This window comes from Vigna unguiculata, chromosome 7 (genome assembly GCF_037176805.1).
Source record: "Vigna unguiculata cultivar grain cowpea cultivar isolate G323 ecotype 2 chromosome 7, ASM3717680v1, whole genome shotgun sequence".
Lineage (NCBI taxonomy): Eukaryota > Viridiplantae > Streptophyta > Magnoliopsida > Fabales > Fabaceae > Vigna > Vigna unguiculata.
In genome coordinates this window covers 38,820,088-38,846,172 of record NC_140798.1, presented here as the reverse complement: position 1 = coordinate 38,846,172, position 26,085 = coordinate 38,820,088, and the positions used below count along the sequence as shown (strand labels likewise).

The following is a 26,085-nucleotide window of genomic DNA, read 5'->3' as shown; positions in this document are numbered from 1 at the left end:
ATTTGGATGTTTCTTTTGATGCATTAATTGTACTAACTATTAATCTCGAAAACAATGAATGGGTTTTTTTTCATAAACTACATTGTAAATAAATTATCTATAAGAGACATCGCCAAGTTCAACATTCACCACCCCTCTCACTCCCACCAATACGGGGCATCGGTTATCTCATTGAATGCACATTAAAGAATGTAGGAAATAGGCGATACTCTAAAAAATTGATAATATATGTAAGATAATAAGGAAATCCAGAAAAAGAAATGTTAGAACTGAGTGAAATATACAAACTCAAATCTATAGTTAGTCATGTATTATACATGAGGTCAAGGATAATTCACCAGACGATATTGTAAATTATAGCGACTCATGACTAAAGCTTGGAAAATTCAGTTAAATCTCAGCATCAAAAGTTGCTGCAACCTCAAGGCAAATGACGTACTACTCTTTAACTGAAACCCCTAAAGCTTGTTGAGGGAGCTGTAGCCAAAACAACAAAATCACAAAATATAAAATTAAATAAATTCCTTCAAAGGTCGTTTTAACAAATGCTTCATTTGCAATCATCATGTGCTTGACAAGCGCTAAGCTAATGTAAAATTTGCTTTGCACTGTTAACTATAAGAGATTAAAGAAGATGAAAGAGAATGAAACACTACTTTATGTTTAACTGAGATGTATTACAATGTATTGATGCGTTCATAAAATCAAATGTTTACTTGCATTACACATAATCTTTAGCTAATTAATTAGAAAAGCAAATCATGGCACGATAAGTAAATATGATATCTGGTCCTGACAGATTATGAGGAAATAACGAAACTTAGAATACTCTATAAGAATTTAAAAGATATGATAAAATATTTTTATATATACTAACACATACCTTCATCCAAGTCAAGAACAAACTTTTTTGGCTCCGTTTCCTGTGAAGAAGTCCTCATGATCAACAGTAGACGCTCTAAAAGCTCCTCAAGAAATTCAATTGTCTACAAGAGACACATTCACGGACTGGTGGAAGATGCAGGAAGCATCCCTGTAAAGCCGAGATTGGAAGGATAGATCAATGCTGGTAGGATGATCTTTCGGAAATATGCAAATTCATTCCAACCAAACTCAGCCTATATGCCTGCACTCCAATCAGCTAAAAGAAAATTGGAGCTTCAGCAGCCCAAGATCTTACATCTTGTACCCTGGCTGACTGGGTGCAGGCATGGCCCATGCCCCTCACCGGGGCCGGGCCAATCCAAAACTTGCATCAGGTGGGGGCTGATGAGACTGCAGTATCAAGTAAATGAAAGAGTGGAATTTTCAATATCCAAAACAAAGCCAAAAAAACGACAGATTTCTACGCTATTAACACACGATGTGTAACATAAACATACATCATATTAGTAAAAAATCACATGGCATTATGGCAGCGTAGATGGAATTAAATTGAATTTACAACACATAAGAGAGAGGTGCTGCTCAATACACTTCTTAAAAGGACACCAATTAAGAAGACTAAACAGACAATTTTCAAGTGTAATCCAAGAAAAGGTAAAGCAAAAACTTGCTTTGTAATGCAAGATAATACATAGTTTAAATTGCAGTGTAAAAATCCTCGCAGTTTTGGGGATCCTTTAAATAAGTACTTTGACAGAACTTACCTCCAAAGTTTAAAAATGCCAAGTGTGATTGAAATTATATATGCTAGTACTGAAAGTTTTGTAATTACTAACATGATACATGGCTAATATCATTGTTCTAGTGTCATGTTGTGATCGATATCTGTGTACATAATGTAATATACAAAAGTTGCACTACCAAAGTTACTTTGAAATGCTGCATATGTCTATGAAATTTGCTTTTTATTTAAAAGGTTCAATCTGTTTACATGGTTAAATCAAATAAATTCTCAATTGAAAAGAAACCTCAACATCTTAAGGTTACTATTTAATTAGAAAATACAGTATCACTTTTCAATAGAGCTTTATTTCTCTATAACTGATCAAATGGTTCTATTATAATTTTATAGAACATTAAAATTTGCATAATTATGTCCATACATGTATATCAATCAAATTGGCAGACTATGGAACATAACTTGCATCACGGTTTTATAGACACTCATTTATTATTAGAATGCTGATCTACATCTCTATATAACTGCCATCAAATTCCTTTAATGGCTTTGAACAACATGGACATTTATGTAACTAAAGCTTTATACAATAATTTTAAATTGCTTTCTTTTTGTTCATGTTAGAACAAAACATATCACAAGCAAAACATTAAGCAACTAACAAGAAAACTATTGACCATATCAAAACACGGTACATAGATTGGAGGTTATGGTTGTCATTATACCTGTGCAAAGGGTTGGTGAACATGTTCGTGATGGATAAACGGCATTCCAGGGCGCTGACAGGGATACTGAGATGAATGCAGATACATGGTTGATGATGAGTGTGCACCAACTTGATTAGGATTAAATGGGGGCATCATGGTCTCAGGATGTCCATATCCAAGTCCAGCAGGTGCTGATTGTGCAGCCCATGGCCCGGGTATATGCTGTGGAAGAGGTCGTGGTTGGTGTTCAGCAGAAAGCTGGGGTCTGTGAGAGGATCCAAGTTGTGGAAACTCAGTGTTGTAATTCAATACTGCCGTATACATTGGCTGTATAGCATATGATCCTCCATTGAACCCAAAACCAGGATCAAATCTTTGCATGTACCTGCTATACAAGTTATAAGTAGATTACTAGGCTAATTCATGCATTAAATATAACTCAGTTTTTATCTTGCATACAATCACATGCTAAATAACAAAGAAACTGACAAGTTCCTTGGGACATCAGCCTGCCAAAAGGTTGATTATTATGATAGGTGATAGACACAAACGTGTTGTCCTGGAGTTGGAAATGGAAAAATGGATTCAATTCAACCCATTGAGTTGGCCTGTTATAACTTAAGGAATATCACTCATTGGTTAAACAAGGCAGGCTGAGTAGAATCACTCAACCTACTGACCCATTACAACCCACCCCGTGTACCCACATGCAAATAGCTTTGAGATGGGTTGGATTGGGCTGATCGCTGACCCATTATTAATTCATTTTTAGTTAAGTATGGCCTTTGGTATTTGCTTTATGGTTTATTGGAGAATTATGACTTACTTTTGACAATGGACTTAGTGTGTCAATGAACTATAGTATTCATGTATCTTTGACCTTGTAATGCCATTGGTGATGTTTCAAGAATTAGGATGTTTTTGATGAAATAATTAAGGGCTATGTTTGGATGGTTTATATTTTTTTCAATTATTAAATTTACATCTCTGAAACTATGGTCTATAATCAAGCCGGATGACATTGTGTGACCCATGTAGCCGACCTGGCCTGATGGGATAAGACTTTCTTGCTATTTTTGTAGAAGGGTCACCCTTCTGTAACCCATTCTTAAAAAATTATAGTCAGACAATTCAACTCACCCAAAGGTTGGATTTTCAGCCCAGCATAGGCCCAACCCAACCATTTGTGGCGGTTGGGATGGAATGAGTTGGCCTGTTCTGAAACCCCCCACCCGGAATACAGTCCATATTCAATAGTCACCACATTATTTCAAATTAACTGCAGAAATATTTCAGATTCCTGCTATAATAATATTTTAGTATCAAAATAATAACATAACAATCATTCAAATCTTTCTAGGTTTGAAGAGAACTTGCAAACAAACAGGGAAGTCTGAGTATTTTGTTGACTATACATCAAACTAAATCTTCAATACGAAGGAGGTGCTAGCTGTATGCATAGGACAGTATATCTTAATGTGAGCTAACTGCAAAGTCCAAATGTCGTGGTTATCAATTATTAATTATTCATTTGTTGTGCGGAATGATAAATTGACATCAGATATTCTGTATAAACTCCATAACTACAAGATAAATGAAAGTGTGGCCTAAATATGAAAAAACATACAGAAATTTATGATAATTTTGCGTGAAATCATTTATGCCATCAAACTCAAACCATTTCCATTTATTTTTTACAAAGAACAAAAAACGAGATCACAAAACATAGCAAACAAGTGTGACAAACAAGGTAAAAGGCACAAATACCTATCATAGCTCCTGTCATAATCAGGATCTTTGCGATCAACCTCACGGTCCCGAAATATAGCCACCCTATTATTTTGCCTATACCTACCAACTGGCTCCTTCTCTGTCCTACTTCTAGCCCTATTGGTATTAGTTGAAGACTCAACCAGCCCCCTACCAGAAGTGACATCAGATACCGAAGCTGATTTGTCTTCAACCCGAGGAACCCCCAACGAAACATGCAATGAGTTATCCTGCTGTCTTGACTCACACTCTGGCTTCCCAGCTAGAGTTCCACCATTATTGCTTGAACTAAAAATCCTAGCGCGGGCCCGGTTATATTCTTCTTTTCTCTCTTCCACACTTTTAGAGTTACTATTCTTCATTGAGTTTGAATTTGCATTACTAAGTATCTGTGTTCCCTTCTGTGGCCTCTGTTTGATTGCAACCTTCATGACAGCACTGTTTTCTGATGATAATTTCACTGGGATGTCAGCAAGGCGAATAACTGGAAGCCTACATTCAGAGGTTTTGCGAACAATAATTCTTGAGCCAGAACCATCTGGTAAACTATTATCTAGCAAAACCATCGACTGTAATGAGTAGTGCTGAGCCACCCGATGTGCAGCAAGCCTCAAATAGGATGTTGGAAGCTGCTTAAATTCAAGCTGTTGTTGAGTTGGATCACGTATAAAGTTTTCAACATCTTGCTCCATCCTCAAGACTGAATATCAAATTATAAACCTTAATCAGTGAGGAGCAATATAAAATTCTATGAAAACAACACTTATTAGATCCAAACAAATGATACATGCGTGATAAAATAAAATCATTGGAAAAGTAGCAAGCAAGTGAATCACGTGATATAAATAGAACATTTACGTGAAAAAATTTAAAATATAAATAACTACGTTTTTGCATCCTCAATTTTTATTTTAGGGAGGTATCATCACTCTCCCAGGAAAATATATCTAGAAAGTCCCCGAAAACTCTAAATCTGAAAGGCACAGGAAAAGGCCTCTGCGCAAATCCAGTCAAACAAAACACATTATCTTGCGATCAATAAATTAGATAGTTGAAACTCAAAATTAAGGTCAAGAAGCAGCTTGGTTGAGTTTTCATATGATTTGACTCCTCTCAAATGAGGCATTCACTACAGACGTGAGGAATAAGGAATTATATCTCCTGGTGAGAAGGGGGCAGAGAACGAGAAGCACATTCCAAATAAGAATCTTTCACTTCAAAAACCCAAATCCTTTCATAAGATAGCTACACTTGAAAATGCAGAAACTATGACGGAATTGTTTCTCTAACTACACCGCACAGGCGTAAAATTAAACTGGCATTTTAGCTAATTACAGCCCAGAAATTTTAACAGTAATCAGAACCTAATAAACTCCCTGATATACCAATATAACACCCAACAAAAGAAAATCTAGGATTTCAGAGTCTATTAATTCACGAAATATTAACAAAGTAAAAGTTTCTCTAAAAACGTTGAAACAAACAAGAGCTTATAAATGCATTCCCCCAACTAATTGATGTTTGTAAAGGTAAACCTACTTGAGAGTCGTTCGCGAGGGTTCTGAATGGCTTCCCGAAGGAACTGATCGACTTGATTGACGACGTCATCGGAAACCTTGTCGCCACTGGCTGAAGGGAGCGGAGGAGGCGGTGGCGGCGGCGGAACTTCATCGTCGGAGAGACGTTGATGAGGATGGTTGGAATCCTTGCTGGAAGAGAGCATGAGGTTCAAGCGGTTCATGGACTCGTCCAAATCCGCAACCTCCCATGACTCGGGGGCTCCGAGATCCTCTGCAGAGCCCTCCATGGAGAAACTGCGAAGAGATGAAAGGGGTTTGTTAAGGGGTTAGGGAATCGAACCTGATTCTGAAACCGTGGAGTATGGCGTGTCGAGTTTCATCAGAAGATTCGGTTTTAGGGTTAGGGTTGGGAATTTTGGAATTGGGGCAGAGTGAATGAGAAGGGGCAAAAGCGAAGCTAGATAGGGTTTGGGTTAGAGTTTGACGACGACGATAGATGGATGCACCCTCCTTCCCTCCCACGTGTCCCCCTCTTCTAATACTACGCTATTTTTTACGTTATTTATCATCATTCATCATCCATATAATATAAATAAATTAGATATCAAATTCTATCTACACTATTAGTTCATCGATAAAATATGAGTTTTCTAAAATTAACAAAATATATACGATGATTTTCATTAATAAAAAATTTAAAAAATATATATTTTTGGTCAGCAAAATTTTATTTTGGTCATCATGAGAAAGTTTTTATACTCTATCTCTTTAAAATTAAAAATATAAAAAAAAAATTATTTCGAAATCCATTCACTTTGCCTTCTAAATCCATTCAAAAAACACACAAATTCATTTATCCAAATCAACACAAATCCATCTTCACACTCTCCCATATCTATACCTATAAAAAAACACAGCCTTAATCTTTAAGACTAATATGAAACATGATATACAGAAATTAAATTAACGATTTTTTTAAATATCAACATACATCTTTTCAATTGAATGTTTTGGACTTTTTTTTCATAAAACTGATTTTATAAGTGTGGGTGGGAATCTAAAACTTTTGAATTGAAAGAAAAAGAAAATAACGATGTAACAGAATCACTTCCTTCGAGTCAACTCATTCCATGTATGTGTATAATTTTTTTTCGATTATACGAGATACGGGTAACTAAATTTTAAATAATAATAATAATAATAATAATAATAATAATAATAGTGATATATACTTTTGTTTTTCTCATATTTTTTAGAATATCAACGCATAAACTAATTTTTTTATTTTATTTTTAATTGCACTATCTAGCGACAATAACCAATCCCATCTTGTAACATCATCACAAACTCAATAATAATAGTGATATAATGACACGTATTAGTGATAATAGTTGTTTTCAATTTAGTTCTCTATTTAAATTTTTTGTTCAATTTAGTACTCATATTAATTAAAACGATCAAATTTTGTCATTTCCAATTTGATATCAAATTAGTAAAAAAGTTTAATTTATATATAAATATTAAAATAATTGTTTTGAAATTATATATCAAATCACTACACTTAAATATTCAAATTATTTTATTTTTTACAAGTGTAAAATTTCAAGTGTAGAAATTACAAAAGTAAAAAATAAAATAATTTGAGTATCTAGGTCAAGTGATTTGATATATATATTAAAAAAATTTGTAACATGTATATATAAGTTGTAATTAAGTTTATTTTTTAAATATTTATATTATATTATATTATATTATATTATATATATATATATATATATATATATATATATATATATATATATATATATGTGTGTATAAATTGATTAAATTAATATATAAGAGAGAAAAATGAGAATATAGTAGTGCGTGAATGTTTCCCGTAAAAAACTACAAATATAATAAAGAAATATAAAAGATAAATTCGTCATAATTTTATACAAAATATTTTAAAATAGTGGTCATTTCTAAAAAGTTAACGATTATATTTTTTTAAAAATCAGTTAATAATTATATTATAAAGGGTATAACGAGATAAAAATTGTGTATATAAAAAATAAGTTTTTTTATATATAAGTTTTTTTATATATAAATATAGATAATAATTGAAAATTTATGCATGAAAATGTATAATTTCAATATAAATAAATTAAGCATTTAAATTATTTAAATATTATTGAACGAAATTTTAGTATTTAAAAAGATTAAATTATCAATTTATATAATTATTAATATTAAATAATTATAATTAAAAAGAATTAAAAATGGTAAAAAATAATAATAAAGTATTTTTGTTCATATGTTACATGATAATCCGATTCCAATTTGTTTAATATAGTTAAATAAATAAAGGTTTAATTAGTCGGATGATACTCACTTTGGTAGAAGTGTGTCAATCGGATACCTGCTTTTAAAAAAGTGTCTAATGCATCCAAACTTTTGAAGAACTACTTCAATTAGGTCTCTTTCTTTTGGAGATGAGTGATTTTTTTGACTTTTTTTTTATTTTTCAATTAGGTCCCTTTCAGACGGAGATGTATCCAAAAAAATAAAAATGTTTCGGTCCCTAGTGTGACACGTGACAATGCAATGCCACGTGTCAATATCACCATCAGATGTCATTGTGTTGATTTCCTTTTAGTCCTCATATATGTTTCAATAATTCAATTTAGTCTCTACTTATGTATCTATGGTTTTAATTATTAAAATTCATTTATTTTATAAAATTAAAACTAATTAAGTATCAAATTTTTACAAAATTAAGTATTAGATATTTATATTAAAATTTAGTGGTAAAATTCATTTTAATAAAAAAAATTAGTATAACATTCATATAGTAGCACTAACAATGCGATGTGTCACACCAGGAACCTGATACGTGTTTTTTTTTTTTTCAAAAACTTAAAAAAAAAATTACAAGCTGACACGTGACACGCCGTTAACGATGTTAATAATTTATGTCTGGAAGGGAACTAATGAAAACATTTTTTCAAAAGTTGGGATGCAATTGACACTTTTTTAAAAGTGGGTACCAAATTGACATACCTCTCCCAAAGTGAGTACCATCTAAGTAATTAAACCATAAATAAAATTCAATTCAACTTACATTTTAAAAAAACTAAAATATTTTTAACTCAATCCAACTTAAATCCGTGATAAATTATAATAGTTCACAAAAATTATAATTCCATGACAAGCTTTAGGCCCTGTTCTTTTGAGATGAAGGATTAGAAGGAGAGGGAGAGGAAGAGATGAGAATGATTAGAAAGTGAAGTTGATGTTATTCTTTTTAAGAGATTAGGAAGTAATTTTAGAGTAGATTAGATAGTGAAATTCGTGAAAGTTTGTAATTGAATTGAGTGATGTGACATATTAAAAAAAATTTAATAGATAAAAAAATGAGAATGTCAAAATATCCCTAATGTTAAGAGTAATATAAAATGTTATATAAATCATTTAGAGTATTTTATTTTATTTCTATTAATTGTATGAAATAATAAAAGTATATTTATAAAAAAATGAATAATCAAATTTATTTTGTTTAAAATTAAATTTGAAATTTATCAATTTAATGTTTACATGAAAAATAATTTATTTATGTTATATATATATATATATATATATATATATATATATATATATATATATATATTTTAAGTCTTTGAAATATAATTTTTTTTTGTTTATTTGATACGAACTTATTTTTTAATTTGATTGTGTTTGTAAATAATATAGGTAACATTTTTTAATATATTTTTTTTCAAAATTTATAGAATTATATATTGTTTATATATTTTTAACTTTTAGATTTTTAGATGTTTATTAATAATAAAAATTTATTTATTTATATTAATAAATTAAAACTAAAATTACATATATTTATTTACTAAAAAATTAAAATTGGTAAATATTAATAAATTAATAGAACGAGGATAAAATAGTAATTTTGTATCCATTATCCTCTTATCTCTGTTCACACGTAGAGGGATGAAATTTTTTAGCCATCCCTCTATTCCATCCCTGTCATTCTCTTGCACCACCCCAAAAAAAACAAAGTAAATCAGCTTTCATGTCTTTCTCTACAATCCTCTTGAACAGTAGATTTCCTCAAAAAAATAGGATCTCAGCAGATATTTTTTAGAACATAAACAAGTTGTTAGAGTGAGTTATAGAAGATTTTTTTTATGATGAATAGCGGGTAAAACATTGAAGGTCAAGGTCAGAATTTTGAGAATTGAAATCCATAAATAGACTTTCCAAAAAATCATTATCAATATTCATAAGTGTTAGAGGTAAGATGCAGTTTTTTGGGATTCTTATTTCCGAAAGAGTAAAATTTATGATTCCAGAAAGATTAATGTGGAAGTAGTTGAGGTGAGCATGACATCCGGAAAATGAGTTTCATATTGTAAAAATATCGAATGTCTTCAGGAATATTAGTTCCGGAATGGATACGTTGTGGTCCCGAAAAGTAAACTCTGGAAGCATATATGTGGAAATGTTCATTGTGGAAGAACTTCATTAACCTTGCAGATGCAGATTCTGATTCAGGGTTTGGTCTACTAATGAATTTGTCGAATATTTTCCGGAAACCTTTTCTGGATTAAAATCCCTATAAGGTTTCTTTGAACATTCACATATTTGATGGGAGTGCAAGTTGAAATTTGAGGGGATGCAAGAAGTAATTACTAAAATTTAAATTTTGACCCATTTAAATATTTTACATTTACAGATCATGACTGTATAAATCAAAGATTGCAATGGATTTGAGGGATCTTCGAAGTGTGGAATAACTCCTATTCAACTGTTTTAATTTGTGATTAAAAATTATAAGTGAAGTAAAGAGACATACGAGTTTATGCACTTGATACATGCATTCAGATTAAAATTCACATATCATTTGATTTTTTTAACATTAAATAATGAAATTTCATGTAATCATCATCCATGGGTCTCCTAATAACAATTACATCAATATTAAATCATCTAAAATCATAATATCATATAATTTCACAATTCAATAAAGAAAAACAATACAAGTATATAACACTTGAAAAATACAACTTGGGCTATATCAGAAATAAGGATCGGTTTTTGTATGATTTTTATTTGAGGGAAACCTTCTCATTTGAAAGAGAACACAATCAAATTAAAGCCAAAAAAATAGAGAAGATTTAGCTCTATCTCACTTCTTCCTTAGTGAGAATGAATCCGAATAAAATTTTATGCATAAAATAAAATTATTTAAAAAATATAATAAAACAACTTATTCTATCAGTGTTTAGCTTTCTTAGCAAGATTTAAAATGTACAAATACAATTCTTCGGTGTTAAAAAACTTTACTCTAATCATTTCAACCGAAAATCACCATTCAAATCTCAATATAACATTCACTTTCATCGAACCTACACTTCAATACATAACACGAATTTATAAACTACAACTAATAATTTACTTGTGTTTGATTTAAGAAGGTAACTATTTTTGTTTTTAGGAATTTAATATGCTTTCTAAGAAAATATGTTGATTGCGTAAGGATTCTCGAAAGAATTTCAAATTAGAAAATTTCATTACAATAGTTTGGATTGCTTCAAATTAAATAATTTCAAATCCCACTAAAAAGCAAAATTTTAAAATTACTTTTATTCTCAAATTCAAATTTTGGTATTCATAATATGGATCGAGTTATATATAGGAGGATTTAACTTGACATAAGTCCAAATACATTAACGTGATATGGAATTAACATAACTTAGTTTGACATGACTCTAACTTGATATCTCGTCCCAAGACAATTTGACCAAATGTAGCTATTTTTTTTTGTTCCACTTGGATCCATCCCAAGTTAGACTCAATTGAATTTGACTCTGTATAGGCTTAGCCAAACACGGTTAAATGGGATCTTACCCTGACTTGGACCATGGTGGACTCAGCATGACCGGTCTGACTAACTCAATGAGATCGAATATGGGTTAATTTAGCTTGACTTAGACCTTAATCGACTTAACTTGATTTGGTCGTGAAAAGACTTAAATTAATATGGGTGAGGTTCGACTCAACTTGACCTAAGTTTGGTTTAACTTAGTCTTAATTGGACTATGATCCACTTGAACCTAGTCCAACTAGAATTAACATTACCCCACCCTAACTCTGTTTGACCTAAACATGAATTGACTCAACTTGACCTAAGCCTATGCCAACTTAATTTGACTTAGTTCGCTCGACTCGATTTAACTGAACTTATATGAACTTGACTCAACTAGGTCCAAACATAATTGACTAAACATAACTTGATCTAATTTGATTAGGCTACGACTGATTTAATCTTAATTAGATCAACATGGTTTTGATTAGTAAAAATAAACATTTATTTTCACATTTAAGAAAAAAATTACAATATTAGTAGAAAAAAATATTTAAGAGACATTTTAGACTAAAACTCTACTTACTCCAAAATAAAAATTGTTCTCATAAGAATCATTTTGAACAAATATACTGCTACACTAAAGAAGTGAAAAATGAATTAAATTTTAAAAGAAAAGAAACTTATGGGGAGAAGGAAAACTTTTGAGAGGAAGAAAATAAGAAAAAGAGAAGAAAATAAAAGAATTGAAAATAAGAAAAGAAGTGAGAATGAAAATGAAAGGCAGAATAGACGAATTGGACTCTAAAAAATCTGTATCGATATTTCTTAGTTTTTTCTAAAACACAACGCTACAATATTGTGTTGATTTTGACATTTCTTTTGAAAAAAGTAAGTTTCGCTATTAAAAGTTTAATTCTTAATCTTTCACAAGAAATTGAAGAAATTGACCATTTTACCCTCTCAAAACATTAACTGTCTTAGAAGGTGCATCTTTTTTTTTTTTTAAAAAAAAAAACTAAAATGGACTTTCTTTTTTAATTTTATCTGAGTATAATACCACGTACTAAAGACATTCTTAAAGCATTTGTTGTCTTGTATTTATTCTCACTTTGTCGTAATACATTAATTCTACCTCCTAAGCATATACTTAAACAAACATAGATTAACAATGTGAGAAAATAAGTCTTCAATAGAACTTTCTTTGAAGCTTACTTTTAATGTTATAAGAAATCATCCAAAAATTTCTCTTTCTATTTCTTTTACTTTATTTGTTTCAGAGAAAAATTAAGAGAGAATATTAGTTTTTTCTCTAAAAGAGGGGAGGTTAGTTTCTTTAGTTTTTCCTATTTCTAAAAGAGAGATTGTCATTGTTTTCTCCTCAAAATTAAAGATAAGAATATATAATTTTTCTTTTTCTTAAATAAATTAAATTCATTACCTATTATCTGTTTTTGTCCTTTTATTTTCTTCTTTTATTTTAGTTGTGAGTACTTGTGCTAGTAATCTGATACCCAACAAACAAAATAAAAAAATATAAATTGTGTAAAAACTGAAGTATGCAAAATCAATGAAAATGAGAACAGAAGGTTAGTTAGAGCATACAAAAGTAAATTGAATATAAGGAAGAAAAAAAAAACTGCAGTTTTCAGTGTGCATATTAAAATATGAATTTTTCATGTTTGGAAATTATACTCTGCAACAAGTTTTTAGTAAAAAATCACTTGAATCACGTTATAGTTTTCAAAATGAAAGGGTGTTTCTTGCTGTGTGTTGCATGCAAATGGGAGTGGCATTGAGTTTTGTCAACGTACGTTTAAGAGAGCATGTTTCTTGCTAAACGATTTTTAATTTACTAAGTTATATCCTCCATTATTATATTTTTTAAACAAGTAACTTCATACGAATAAAAGAAAAGAAAACAAAGTCTTATATTTATCAGAAGAAGTATAATAATTCAGTAAATAATAAAACTAATTAATAGTAAATACTCTATTCAGGCATTCTTCGTTAAAGCTATTATTTAATATTTATAAATAAATTTCAGTATATTGATTCGACTGTTGTGCAGAAATCAAATTAATTCAAGATAAGGTCATCAATTTGTTTCTTCATGTTGAAACTAAACCAAATTAATCCAAATAAGTTTGGTTTTTTTATTGTTTTAAAAAAATTGAGCAAACTCAATAACGCCATCAACATTTTTTTTTTATTTCAGGTTAATTATATTAGTATTTGTTACTTAATTTTCCTATTTATGTTTTTCTCCTTTTATCCGTTTTAATACCATCTTCTTATGATTTTATACTTTATTATTAAGTGTACTGATTTTTTCCATTTATTTCGATATATTTTGAGGAAAAAATAACGAAATTTATATAAATTTTGGTAGGAAATAAAAATTTTGTATATACACAATAAATTGGGAGAGTGACAACTAAGATCCACCACACCACTGAGGAGAGAAGGTTTCGAAATTCAATATGATTTCATTTTAAATTCGAATAATAAAATAGTTATCAATTCTTGATAAAAAAAACATCTTGAGTCCATAAAATATATTTTATGTAGTTACATATTTTAATAAACTTGAATCAGGAGTGAGTTGGAACAATAGTTACTGAAAAGTATATTTAATTAACTATATTTTTCGTAAATATATAAAATTTATGAGTCACATAATACATTTATGAAAATTAAAGTTATGGATATAAGTCACATCATAAATTTATAAATAAAAATAGACGTGTTTAGTTAAACTTATTTTGGATCACTCTCTTAAATTTCCAAAATTTTATTAATTTTAATAAAACATTGTTTTTAAATTTTTATTTATTTAGCTTTTAATGTTAGTTATATGGGTCTTTCCGTTGGAGTGACCACGACAAAACTTCTGAAACCAAAATGCTTGTTTGTCAGGTGCCACCCAACTACCAACTTTCTTCTTCCTGCAATTCGTGTTGTATCATCTATTTCAATCTCATAAAATCAATCAATCCATAAGATAAGATTTACAATTTATATGTTTTATTTCATTAATATTTTTGTAAAATTTCGAACACTACTTTTGAAATTTCAAAGATGCCGCGATACTACTTTATAACTTCAAATTATTTTCACAAAAAAGTTAATGTGACAGCTTAAATAATTTTAGAATATTAAAAATGATTTAATTCTTTAAATTTTCTCCAACAAACTCATGGAAATTATAGTAGAAGCAAATTATTTGAGAATATATAACAAGTACCGGTGTTGAGTTTGAGACACAACCATCCACTTTCTTGCATGCGGTGTCCCAGAACAGGGTACAACGTTTGATGTTGCAGAGCACAGACATGCCATGGCTGAGAGGTCTCAGAGAAATGAGGCCTTTGCTTCACTTGCTGCTGCCACTTACCATCCACTGGATTGCTGAGGAGATGACAGTTTCTGTTCTTGTTGATGTTACAACCTCTGCTTTGTGCCCTGGAGACTCAACTTGCTCCAAAGCTATTTATATCAACGGCCTTCAACAAACGGTACTCATATCCTCCTCCTCATGCATCATCTCTTGCTCTTTCTGTTTTTTCTTCCGTGATCTTCTGGGTTGGTGGGGGAATTGAACGGATGAGACTTCCGAGGCCTTGGAATCATGCAAGTGAAGAAAATTGGTATTACATTAAAGTTTGCAAGGGTTTTCTTGCTGAAATGTTAGTGAGTGGCAATTTGTCTGGTGAAGCATTGCATAATTTTACCCAAGTTTTTGGGAAATGTATGCTGAAATTGTCTGCAATTAAATATGAAGAAAGGGGAGAAGGGAGATAGTTTTCTGAGCTCTCATTTCAACCCTATATGTATTGCCATCTTTCTAGTTGAACCAAACTGTGACATCTGCTTCACATTTTGACTATGGCAGTTTCACCAATAATCGGTCCATTTCATTTCACTGATTCTTTATTTTCCCTAACATCGTGCCCTACTTAACACATTCGGTGTGTGTGTGTGAGGGGAATATAATGAAGAGGTCTGATTTCATTTTTAATGAGTTTTAGATTTAATGATGTAATTTCTTCTGCAGATTGTTGGAGTTTTCAAGATGGTGGTAATTCCACTGTTGGGTCAACTTTCAGATGAGCATGGTCGCAAACCCTTGCTCCTTTTTACCATCTCCACCTCTATATTTCCCTTTGGTATGCTCGTTGGTATCAAATGCATTAAGACCTTGACAATTTACCGCCTCAATATAAACTAATCGGCAAAAACTTTAAATTTCGTTGTTGATGAAGCCCTTTGTTATGCTCCGCTTTCAATCTCCTTTTGTTGTGTGTTCACAACATTGGTGCCAAATTGAACTGACGAGGCATTTATTTCATGTCATGTTATATGCTTTGCTTAAGTTTTGTCCGTCAAAGTACGGAAAATTATTTCTTATCGTTGTATTGTTCTAGACTTCTTGTAGTCTGTATTGTCAGCTTAATGTTGATTTAGTCACAAATGATCTCATCTAAGTATAGTTTCACCTTCTCATATTCAAAAGACATACATAAAAATATGTGAACTCAACATTTTTCTCAATCTAACATGTTGGTGATGTCAAGTTGTTATACTTTAAACAGTGACAGAACAAAAGATCCAAAAAATGCTAGAAGGTGAAAAAGATAATGTTTGACTTTGTGATCCTTTTTCTGTGTTCTCCGGAGAGATAAAATACTTCATTAGTCAACATAGCCCCTTCACAGGCACCTCAAAACTAGTTTCAACCAAGCTTTATAGACCATTGGCACATAGAATACTTTCCATCAACACATTCCAATGTTTATAATATAAACCATCAAAGTGAGAGTTTTTAGTTGAAATCTTTTGGTCACTCATGTTTATATCTCACCCTCTTCTCTGTTATATAAGTTGAGGCTTGACTGTTATATAGCCTTTACAAAAACATGTAACAACAAATATCTCTTCATCTCTTGATTTGTAGCATATTATTCATTACTTTGTAATGGACCTCCTCAGTAAACGTATTGAAACTTGTGATGATTTCTCTACTTCCATGGTAGTGTGTTTGCTTATGGATTTTCATGTACTCTCTTCGTTGTATATGCTTACTGCAGCTTTACTTGTCTGGCGTCAATCCGCGGAATTTGTCTATGCTTACTATGTGATTCGCACAATTTCAAACATAATAAGTCAAGGCAGTATTTTTTGCATTGCTGTTGCATATGCGGTAAGATTTTTTCTTAACTAATTATCTACATAATTCGGTAAAGGATTTTATTTGCACCTTGTATACTTTCTCTGTCAGGCAGATGTTGTCAACGAAAGCAAAAGGGCAGCAGTGTTTAGTTGGATTAGTGGTCTTCTTTCTGCTTCACATGTTCTGGGGGATTTACTGGCTCGGTTTCTTCCTGAAAAGTACATTTTTGCTGTATGTTTGTGTTGTCAATACTACATTAATGCTCAGATCATTCATAAATTTTCCATACTTGTCCTTTGGGAATGAATCTGATTTACAGTTCAACGGTTTCAGGTTTCAATAGTACTATTGATCATTTGTCCAGTTTATATGAAATTCTTCCTTGTTGAAACGATGACACTAGCTCCGAAAAATGATCAAGTGTCAGGTTGCTGGGCTAAAATTGTTAATGTTCCCCAACAAAGATTCAAATCTATGAGGACAGCTGCGGAAATAGTAGTTTTCAGGTTCCCTTTCTTTTTTGGATGTTAATCATTATTTCTTTATTGTCACACTTAATTATCTGTATAGTTTTCTTCTGTAAATACTGTGCTGTATTTCAATTTTCAGTCCCACTTTAAGGGGCATGGCTCTTGTCTCCTTCTTTTATGAGCTGGGAATGTCAGGCATAACTAGTGTTTTGCTGGTATGTTTCAATGCCCTAACTTATTGCCAAGGTATTTTATCTATTATTTTTGAAGTCCTTATGCTGAGTCTTTGGTTATCTTGACAGTGTTAGAGTTTTTCTAGCCATGATGATCCTTCTTTTAGGTTAACTGTTTTTGGATAGTAGCTTTTTTACTCAAGACAAAATAGGGGCTTTTTACTAAGTTGTTAAGAGAGTGATTAATGATAATTCTGTACTTTCAATTTAAACTATGGTTTGAGAGCAAGGTCGAATGTGTCTGTGATTTGTGCACATTTCAAGACTAAAGAGACTTTAAGCAAGGGAGCTTGTTCCAGATTTTGCTGAAACCCATTATTTGGCGTTTTCCTATTAACATAAGATTTTGGGATAAAAAATTCCTTGACAGATAGTGTCTAAAGTACACTATGCTTACCTTGCATGTGTTAATCTAACATAATTTTACCCTCAGCTTTGTCATTGAGACAGTATCAATTATTTTCTACTGACAACTGCATTGTTTTTGTTCGTATGTATATTTATATTGATCAATCAAGTACCTTTCTTTTTGGAATGTCACCATGGCATGGAGTACTTGTTCAAACGAAACAATAAGGGTAGCAGATCACATATTGAACAATATATATTGATTAAAAAGGATGCATTCTATCATTTCAATTCTTAATTTTAGTGTATATTGATTAACAAATTTCTTTTTTCTGATTCAATAGTTTGACAGTCTCACAATTCCCGTGCAGTACTATTTGAAAGCTGTTTTTGGCTTTAACAAAAATCAGTTCTCAGAACTTCTGATGATGGTGGGAATCGGTTCAATCTTCTCTCAGGTATTATATTTTTCCCAAACATTTTTCTTCTTTTAATTCCACCGTATCAAAATTGTATTTTTATTGTGCAATTAATATTCTGCATGGCTAAAATTGTTTGACTTAGTTATATTCTATAAGTGTTTGATAAGTTGATTATGAAGAGTCTTTATTTTTTTAAGAGCTTACCCTGAGTTGGCTTCCAGATGTTGCTGCTTCCAATACTCAATCCATTGGTTGGAGAGAAAGTTATACTCTGCTCTGGCTTGCTTGCATCAATAGCATATGTAATTTATCTTGTGTTCCTTTCCTTTTCTCTTGCTTCCTGAAAGCAAACTTGCAGATACCGTTGTGCTATTCATATTTCATTTCTGTGTAGGCTTGGCTCTATGGATTAGCATGGGCACCTTGGGTACGTAAATTTGATATCTTTTTATTTAGCTATACTGTTTATTTTTTTGACTCTTGTACTTCAACTTTACCACCTTATCTTCTTAAGATAAAAAAATTTATTACTGGAGTGTATCTTGTGTCAGGTGTTTGTTGCAATACCATACAAAATTCATATATATGTCTTGCTAAAAATCTTACAATTTGCAGTTAGTTCCTTAATGACTGTAATACAAATAAATTAATGCATCAATGCAGGTATCATACTTAAGCGCCTCTTTTGGTATCATCTATGTCCTTGTGAAACCTGCGGTGAGTAGTAGATTTAGTTTCCTCAAGTTTGACAAAATTATCCCACTTTTATTTCTCATTCAACTCTATGATCCTGGAATGGCTATTAATTTCTTTTTTGCAGACTTATGCTATTATTTCAAATGCGACAAGCTCAACCAATCAGGTTTTCTCTCCCTTTTATGCATCCAATTAGTATTGAAATATTCATCAAAGCTATACAGTCATAAATCAGTCAACTAAAGCAAAATCTTCTCAATAATATGTAAGTAATTAGATCTAAAATTAGAAACAGTCATAAGCTCGATTTAGTGAAGAATGAAAATAATGTCATTTTCAGACAGACATTTTCAAACAGACAGACAGACATTATTCCTTCTTAGGAAAATGTGATAGATGAACACTTTTCAAGCTAGAGAGACAACACTGGAGGACAATAGTATTCCCATCCCTTACATAAACTGTTTATATGCTCTTTGAGGATAAAATTTCTGCAATCTATTAGGAAAACCGCATGCTGAGTTTTTTTTTTTTTCATAAGAAAGCTAACCACTATAGTATGTAATAAAAATATCTTGGTTAGAATAATTTTTAACACATTTTATATGATTTTCCTTTTCCGATTTTATAACTTCATCGCAGGGAAAAGCACAAACTTTTATTGCTGGGGCACAATCTTTATCTGATTTGTTATCACCTATTGCAATGAGTCCATTGACTTGTGAGTTGAATACTGTCTTTGGTAGATGCTTATTAGGCCATTTGACTACTCTGAATGCTCACAACATATGTAAATATTGTTTCAGCATGGTTTTTATCTAGCAATGCTCCCTTTGAATGTAAAGGTTTTAGTATTTTATGTGCGTCCATATGCATGGTAAGCTCTCTAAATTTCTTCTCTTCTCTTCTTGTATTGCGCAGTCTTTCTCTTACTAACTTCGAAATCTTTCAATTTTTTCAGATAATCTCTCTTTGTTTTGTTTGCATGCTGAAGCCAGATAGTAATTCTAGTAATGACATAGAGGGGAGCACAGAAACCCCTCTTCTGAATCACACCTTGCCTCAATAATTTCTGCTCCAAATAGCCATCGTTTTTCTTTATTTTTTTCCTTTTATTTATGGATATGGCAGAAGTATAGGGAAAGGGTTGGAGAAAAAAGAAAGTGATGATGTCATAAGCTATGTTGAACTTAAACGAGGCAAAATCATCAAACACTGTTTATTTTTTGGCATAAAATAATAATATACAGTGGAACTAGTTTGTTAGATTTGAACAAAATGTAATTTTCTATCAACGTTTATTTATGATGAAAAAAAAAATAAAAAAAAATTCTGGAGTATTTTGTGCTTTTCCAATTATAATAATATAATATTCTACTTGTGTAAATAAACAAATTAAAATAAGTAGGATCTTAAGTTTTCTTTATAATTATGAGCAAAAACCAATTCATCCTTATATATAAATCTGGGTTTTCTTACTTCCGGTAAAGTCTTTCGATGAGTCATTTTATTCTTTGTAAAGTCACATTCATGAGAGGATACTTTTTCTTTTTATATTTTTTCTAAAATAATATATATTATTTAAAGTTACTTAAATTCAATTGGATTTTGGTACTTAATTTTTTATGAAATCTGAATTTTGATACATTTTTTCAAATAAAAAAATATTTTTCTCAGATAAATTATATTTTAAGAATATTGTAATTTTATCCCATTGCGATTTGAGCTTCATTTGTAAATTTTAAATATTGACATAATATGTCATTGATATGATGATGGGTATTAATTCATACAGTTTATTTTCATATTTACCTTTTACTTAAAATTTTCACATTCTAATGCACAGTTGTTTAACATTTTTACATTATTAATTGAAATTAATTTTATGTTTGAGTTTTAATTTTATACATTGTTAAATCATTATAAAATATTTCAATATATATATATATATATATATATATATATATATATATATGTGTGTGTGTGTGTGTGTACCAACTTAATTATACTTTATTATCATTATTTCAGATATTTTTATAAATCTAATTTAAATTTTAAATACTTGTATAATTCGTATAATATTAGTAGTATATTAATTGGAAAATAGTTTTTTATGCCGAGAAGAAAATACTTACATTGTGTGTAGGGTCCCGACATTATTAATAATTGTTTCCTACTATGATAATGAATAAAAAAATAAAACTTATATTTTTCTAATTTTTAAATGAAAACATTTAACACGAACACTACTTATTTTTTTCATCTTTAGTTTTTTATGTGTCAAATTTTAAAAGCTTTTATTTTATTAAATATTGCCTCCAAATTAAGTTAACGTTGCGTGTATCTAACTTATAATCAATTTACATACTTATTATTAAAAAAATTAAGCTAACATATAGTTAAGGTAAAGTATAAGTGAAAAAAACTAAATGGAAATTTTCATAGTTTTTCTGTTTAAAAGGTATTATATTTATTTATCCCACTTAACATCCCTAAATAACTGTTAAAAGATAGCACAATTATTTTACATAAACAACGTTATTATCTGTAGAAGCGATGAACACTCTTTGTATTATTTGATATTCAAAATGGGCGAGTCTGGTTGGTTAATTTTGATCACTTTAGAAATAGGTTAATCCATTCTGTTTTTCTAAATTTTTAAATAATTATTTATAGAATAAATAACTTTTAATGTAATGTTAGTTTAGTAATTAACTAATTTAATAATTTTTTATTTCTTTAAATTATGTAAACGAATAATTATTCCTTAAACTAAAGATACAGTATGTATATTTTTCTCGTAATCCATGGGATTAACAATTTGAAGTGTTCAGTAGTAACAACAGCGCCTTGAGAAGATAAGCAACTGTTCCCAGTCTTTGTAGTTTCAATTTCACATGTGACATGACCCAACACAAACATGGAGCTTCTCTCTGTGTCTGGCACACTCTGCAAAGGCCAAACATTTTCCTTTCACAAACCAAAGACATCCCAAATTATTGAACTTCCAATAAACCTAAGATTACCCAACACAATCAACCATTCCAATCTTTCTTCTTCTTCTTCTTCATGTAATTGGTCTATTACTAGGGTAGCAGCAACAACATACCCTTCCTTCATTTCTTCCACCACACAGAACCGCCATTGGATGGTGGTCATGGACACTCCTCCTCAAGGGCTCAATTCAAAGCCACAGGTCATTGATTATTATGTCAACATTCTACAAACAGTTCTCGGCAGGTACTTGTTTAATGGCTTCTCCCCTTTCTCGGACTCTCTTTTGTTTACCTGAAAACTGCTTTGAATTTGGTTTCAACAGGGAGGAAGATGCTCAGATGTGTATATATGATGCTTCATGGGACACCCACTTCGGGTTCTGTTGTGACGTTGATGAAGAAATATCCTCCCAGCTGGCCAGTTAGTTTTTTCTTCTTCTCTGATGGGATAGTCTTAGGAGTAAGGATGATATATGTTCACAATTTCAGATATGCTTTTTGCATCCAATGTATTATACTGTTAATGCAAAAATAGGTATTTGTTTGGAGTTTTAGTCCTGAGGAAATGATGTCGCATTTACGTTATTTTTAAAATGAATATGATTCTGATACATGCATCTTGCTAGGTTTGCCTGGGGTGTTGTTGGTTAGGCCTGACCCGGATCTCAATTCTTTGAAGAAGGACTATAGTTTATCAAGGGACCATGTAGTTCACCCGTCAGGATTACAAACTGTTACCAATATGTTGTTTCCTGCTCGAAATTCTAAGCATTGGCTTGTTAAAATGGATAAACCTGGGGTTGAGGTTGTTACCAAGGCTCAGATTGTCGATTACTATGCTCAAATTTTGACCAAGGTCATGGGAAAGTAAGAGCTGTGAATTCTAGTTCTTTTGCAATTGTTATTGGATTTCTCCTTTCCCTAAAAGTAATGACCATAATGTCTGCAGTGAGACGGATGCACAAATGTGTATATATCATGTCTCCTGGAAAACCAGCTTCGGTTTTTGCTGTGAACTTGACGAGGATTGTGCTCAAGAGTTAGCTGGTTAGCCTTGTAGAACCTTAACCCATGTGTCAAAGTTTAGAATACCTCATCAAAGTTGCTCCTTGTGGTGCAGGTGTGCCAGGTGTCTTATCAGTTCAGCCAGATAACAGTTTTGAGTCTGAAAATAAAGATTATGCAGGTTAGCAGTTTTGTAGATTCCCCCACATTTTTTTACTCGGGAACATGTTAGTATTATAGTGTTGCTTTAACAGAACTTCTTAGAGTTATGAGTGTGATTAGTGTCAAACTGGTTTTATGCATGCTCAGTAAAACTAAGTTAAAACTTGTTGCTAGACTAAGATTCCTGCGGTAATAGATGAAAATCTGGTTTGGTTTCCACTGATGTTCAATTATGCCATTCATGTTTTCCTGTACTTCGGTGTTGATCAATATCCAGTCTCTGATTTTCTACTAAACTATACATTCAGGTAGTACCTTAGAAAATAGTTGGAATATTTCCAACTCTTCTGAAGCAAGTCATGAAGCGCCCTTGAAAACAAAGAAACTGTTTGTGACAGGTTTGCGCACAACATTTATTCAGCTAAGAATTTTATATGTGAATTACTTTGTCAAGAACAAGTAATTTGTCATGTACCTTTACCAAAATACTAAGTATGGTACAAAAGAAAAAAAATACTAAGAAAAGTCAAATTTTAAAAAGCATTTTCATTTATTTAAAACTTATTAGGTTTCAGATGGTTCCATGTTTAGTTTAATTGGCCAACCTATTCTTTAGTTTGTTGGAGCTTTACTTATTTCATGGGACTGTCATTTTTGTTTCTTGCAAGAGATGATACTAATTGGAATTATTTGTCTCTTCAACAGGACTATCGTTTTATACATCTGAGAAAACCTTGCGTGCAGCATTTGAAGGCTTTGGTGAGCTAGTTGAAGGTAACTCATCTTCATTGCTCATCAATATTTAGTGTCTCATAACAGAATCAAATTCATCCCAGATTTTTCTTTTAAATGCTTGACAGTAAAAGTTATTGTGGACAAGATTTCAAAAAGATCCAAGGGTTATGCATTTGTTGAATACACCACAGAGGAAGCTGCCAGTGCAGCGCTCAAAGAGATGAATGGCAAGGTAGATCCATCTTTCTCACTTTCTTGAAAAAAGTTGTTTTGCTTTTGAATCAGCTCTGCTCCATAACTGTCATGGAGAAAGAATAAAAATGATTTAATAATTCAGAAATGATGGTTTTTGAAATTTTAATCTGTGTGCAGATTATTAATGGCTGGATGATAGTGGTAGATGTTGCCAAGCCTAACCCGCCAAGATACAACAGGAATAGCGCTGGATCATCAAGATCTGCTGTATGAATTTAGTTAAGTTTCTGTTTGTCAATCTTTATGCTATATCTTAAAAATTTTCACAATTAAGTTTGTGCATTTTTAGATACCAATCTTTATTAGTATTATCATACTATTCTATTATCAAGATAAAATAAATAATGTAAAATAGAATAGTTACATCATAACTCCTGTAGAAATGATAGAAAGTAAATTTTATAAATATTTAAAAGATAATAAAAGGGCAAAATACAATAAGCTAAATGTTTAATACTAAAACACTATTTGAAATAGTATATTACAAAATATCATGTTATTAAAATGAGTTTGTTAATCAAATACTGTTAATTCGGTCAAACAAACTTTTAGTCAAAAAATTGAGAAACGAAAGTAAAAGGATCTCTTTTATTTGTATTAGCTTGCTTTGTAATATTATTTTAATGCCTCTAATGGCAGTACTAAGTTGACATACCCATATTAATTATATAAATGTTACAGTAATTACTTTCTTTTTATTCTGAATTCCTTTTAATGCTCAAATTTTATTTCATGATAACTAATGCTCGTGTATAATCATCATACACTTTTTATTAATATTAGTCGATGTTCGTGCTTCTTTGAACACCTTTTGTAATCATATTGTATTAATACATATTTGACTTGAGTTTACTACTAGACAAAATTGATCATTCCATCAAATTTCCCTGTCACATTTGACAGCAATCGCAAATGACATTGCAATCTCAGCCATCAAGGATGTTTCTCCAATAACAAATAATTAATTTTTTGTGGTGTGAAAGATCAAACTAAGTTACAATCACATAACATACTAAACCATAAGCTCTTATACTTACTCTAATGAAAAAAAAGAAAGAAAACTGTTATCTAATGACAATTAGAAAATAGCATTATATAAATTTTATACAACACAATTTAACTAAACCTCATAACACTTTATTATGAAGAGTATAAAAAAAATTAAATACAAGTCTAATGTGTTTTTGATTGAGGCATTTTAACATCATGAATTTTAAGTCCATTATATAACTATTATCACTCATGTCATTGTTTATCTTAAGTGATATGAAACTTTTCCCGATACATTATTTTCATTAATTCAACTAGATAATAACACAAAAAAACTCATATGAGTATCTTGCTAAACAAGAGAGGACCAAATATATAAGATAATTAGTATAATTTCTTTTCTTTAAGCTAGTATTTTTACATAAATCTGCACAAAATATGCTAGTTGGTCTTTTATTCTGATTTACTCTCTTTGTTAACCTATTTTCTTTTATCACCAAAATTACAGAGTTTTCTCTTTTTTTTATCTCCTTTTTGAATATTCACATACAAAGATTACATTCTTTTAAGTTATATAATAATTAAAGATTAAGTATGTTTTTAGTTCCTCAATTTTAATATGAGATTGGAATTTGTTTTTGTTCAAAACATTGATATATTTTGCTTCCTAAATTTTAAAAATGAATGAAAATCATCCTTTTAGCCAATTACATTACATTTTTTTGACATGTCAAACGATGTTTCATACTCGTATTTGAATTGTTTACACAATTTGACACGTTTTCGCATATCTGTTGAAAAATCGTTTGACACGTAAAAAAAATTTAATGTAATTGGACTAAAATGATTATATCAATTCATTTTTAAAGTTTAGGGACCAAAATATATCAAAGTTTCGAATAGAGGCAAATTTCAATTTCATATCTGCTAAAAAATGCATTTGACATGTCAAAAAATTTAATGTAATTGAACTAAAAAGACTATATCCGTTCATTTTTAAAGTTTAGGGACCAAAATGTATCAAAGTTTCGGATAGAGGCAAATTCCAATTTCATATCTGCTAAAAAATGCGTTTGACATGTCAAAAAATTTAATGTAATTGGACTAAAAGGATTATAT

The 26,085-nt window shown here is 30.6% G+C and overlaps 3 protein-coding genes across 6 annotated transcripts; 2 read left to right on the top strand and 1 right to left on the bottom strand.

Moving 5' to 3' along the window:
• Positions 1 to 206: 206 nt before the first annotated feature.
• Positions 207 to 6,151, bottom strand: LOC114191535 (uncharacterized). Of its 4 annotated transcripts, none has more exons than XM_028080756.2 (5): positions 5,641 to 6,151; positions 4,099 to 4,801; positions 2,350 to 2,719; positions 884 to 1,033; positions 207 to 477 (listed from the first exon to the last, which is right to left on the bottom strand). In XM_028080756.2, the coding sequence occupies exons 1-4, from the start codon at positions 5,906 to 5,908 to the stop codon at positions 959 to 961; spliced, it is 1,416 nt and encodes a 471-aa protein (XP_027936557.1). In that variant the 5' UTR covers positions 5,909 to 6,151; the 3' UTR covers positions 207 to 477; positions 884 to 958. The 4 variants fall into 4 exon arrangements, with proteins under 4 accessions (XP_027936557.1, XP_027936558.1, XP_027936559.1 ...); XM_028080757.2 differs by having other exon boundaries at positions 2,350 to 2,716; positions 5,641 to 6,149; XM_028080758.2 differs by having other exon boundaries at positions 884 to 1,275; positions 5,641 to 6,148.
• Positions 6,152 to 14,692: 8,541 nt separating this feature from the next.
• LOC114191397 (uncharacterized) lies at positions 14,693 to 20,089 on the top strand. The gene is made up of 14 exons (XM_028080568.2): positions 14,693 to 14,999; positions 15,539 to 15,650; positions 16,572 to 16,684; positions 16,763 to 16,885; positions 16,988 to 17,160; positions 17,264 to 17,339; positions 18,077 to 18,163; positions 18,349 to 18,429; positions 18,522 to 18,554; positions 18,791 to 18,844; positions 18,948 to 18,989; positions 19,466 to 19,544; positions 19,630 to 19,700; positions 19,785 to 20,089. Exons 1-14 carry the CDS (start codon positions 14,799 to 14,801, stop codon positions 19,890 to 19,892), a joined length of 1,353 nt encoding a protein of 450 aa, XP_027936369.2. The 5' UTR covers positions 14,693 to 14,798; the 3' UTR covers positions 19,893 to 20,089.
• Positions 20,090 to 21,653: 1,564 nt separating this feature from the next.
• On the top strand, positions 21,654 to 24,272 carry LOC146884864 (RNA-binding (RRM/RBD/RNP motifs) family protein). Its single transcript, XM_085675706.1, has 9 exons — positions 21,654 to 22,063; positions 22,143 to 22,240; positions 22,446 to 22,686; positions 22,769 to 22,866; positions 22,940 to 23,005; positions 23,295 to 23,384; positions 23,692 to 23,760; positions 23,847 to 23,953; positions 24,094 to 24,272. The coding sequence occupies exons 1-9, from the start codon at positions 21,744 to 21,746 to the stop codon at positions 24,187 to 24,189; spliced, it is 1,185 nt and encodes a 394-aa protein (XP_085531832.1). The 5' UTR covers positions 21,654 to 21,743; the 3' UTR covers positions 24,190 to 24,272.
• The last annotated feature ends 1,813 nt before the right edge of the window (positions 24,273 to 26,085 follow it).

Bases quoted from the DNA above. Each gene is read 5' to 3' on its own strand.
- LOC146884864 (XM_085675706.1), top strand. From the start codon at position 21,744: ATGGAGCTTCTCTCTGTGTCTGGCACACTCTGCAAAGGCCAAACATTT. The intron at 22,064-22,142 runs GTACTTGTTTAA...TGGTTTCAACAG, and splicing joins CTACAAACAGTTCTCGGCAG to GGAGGAAGATGCTCAGATGT. The intron at 23,954-24,093 runs GTAGATCCATCT...ATCTGTGTGCAG, and splicing joins TCAAAGAGATGAATGGCAAG to ATTATTAATGGCTGGATGAT.
- LOC114191397 (XM_028080568.2), top strand. From the start codon at position 14,799: ATGTTGCAGAGCACAGACATGCCATGGCTGAGAGGTCTCAGAGAAATG. The intron at 16,685-16,762 runs GTAAGATTTTTT...TTTCTCTGTCAG, and splicing joins GCATTGCTGTTGCATATGCG to GCAGATGTTGTCAACGAAAG. The intron at 18,164-18,348 runs GTATTATATTTT...GTTGGCTTCCAG, and splicing joins TCGGTTCAATCTTCTCTCAG to ATGTTGCTGCTTCCAATACT.
- LOC114191535 (XM_028080756.2), bottom strand. From the start codon at position 5,908: ATGGAGGGCTCTGCAGAGGATCTCGGAGCCCCCGAGTCATGGGAGGTT. The intron at 2,720-4,098 runs GTATTTGTGCCT...TAACTTGTATAG, and splicing joins TATGACAGGAGCTATGATAG to CAGGTACATGCAAAGATTTG. The intron at 1,034-2,349 runs GTATAATGACAA...TCGGCTTTACAG, and splicing joins TTCACCAACCCTTTGCACAG to GGATGCTTCCTGCATCTTCC.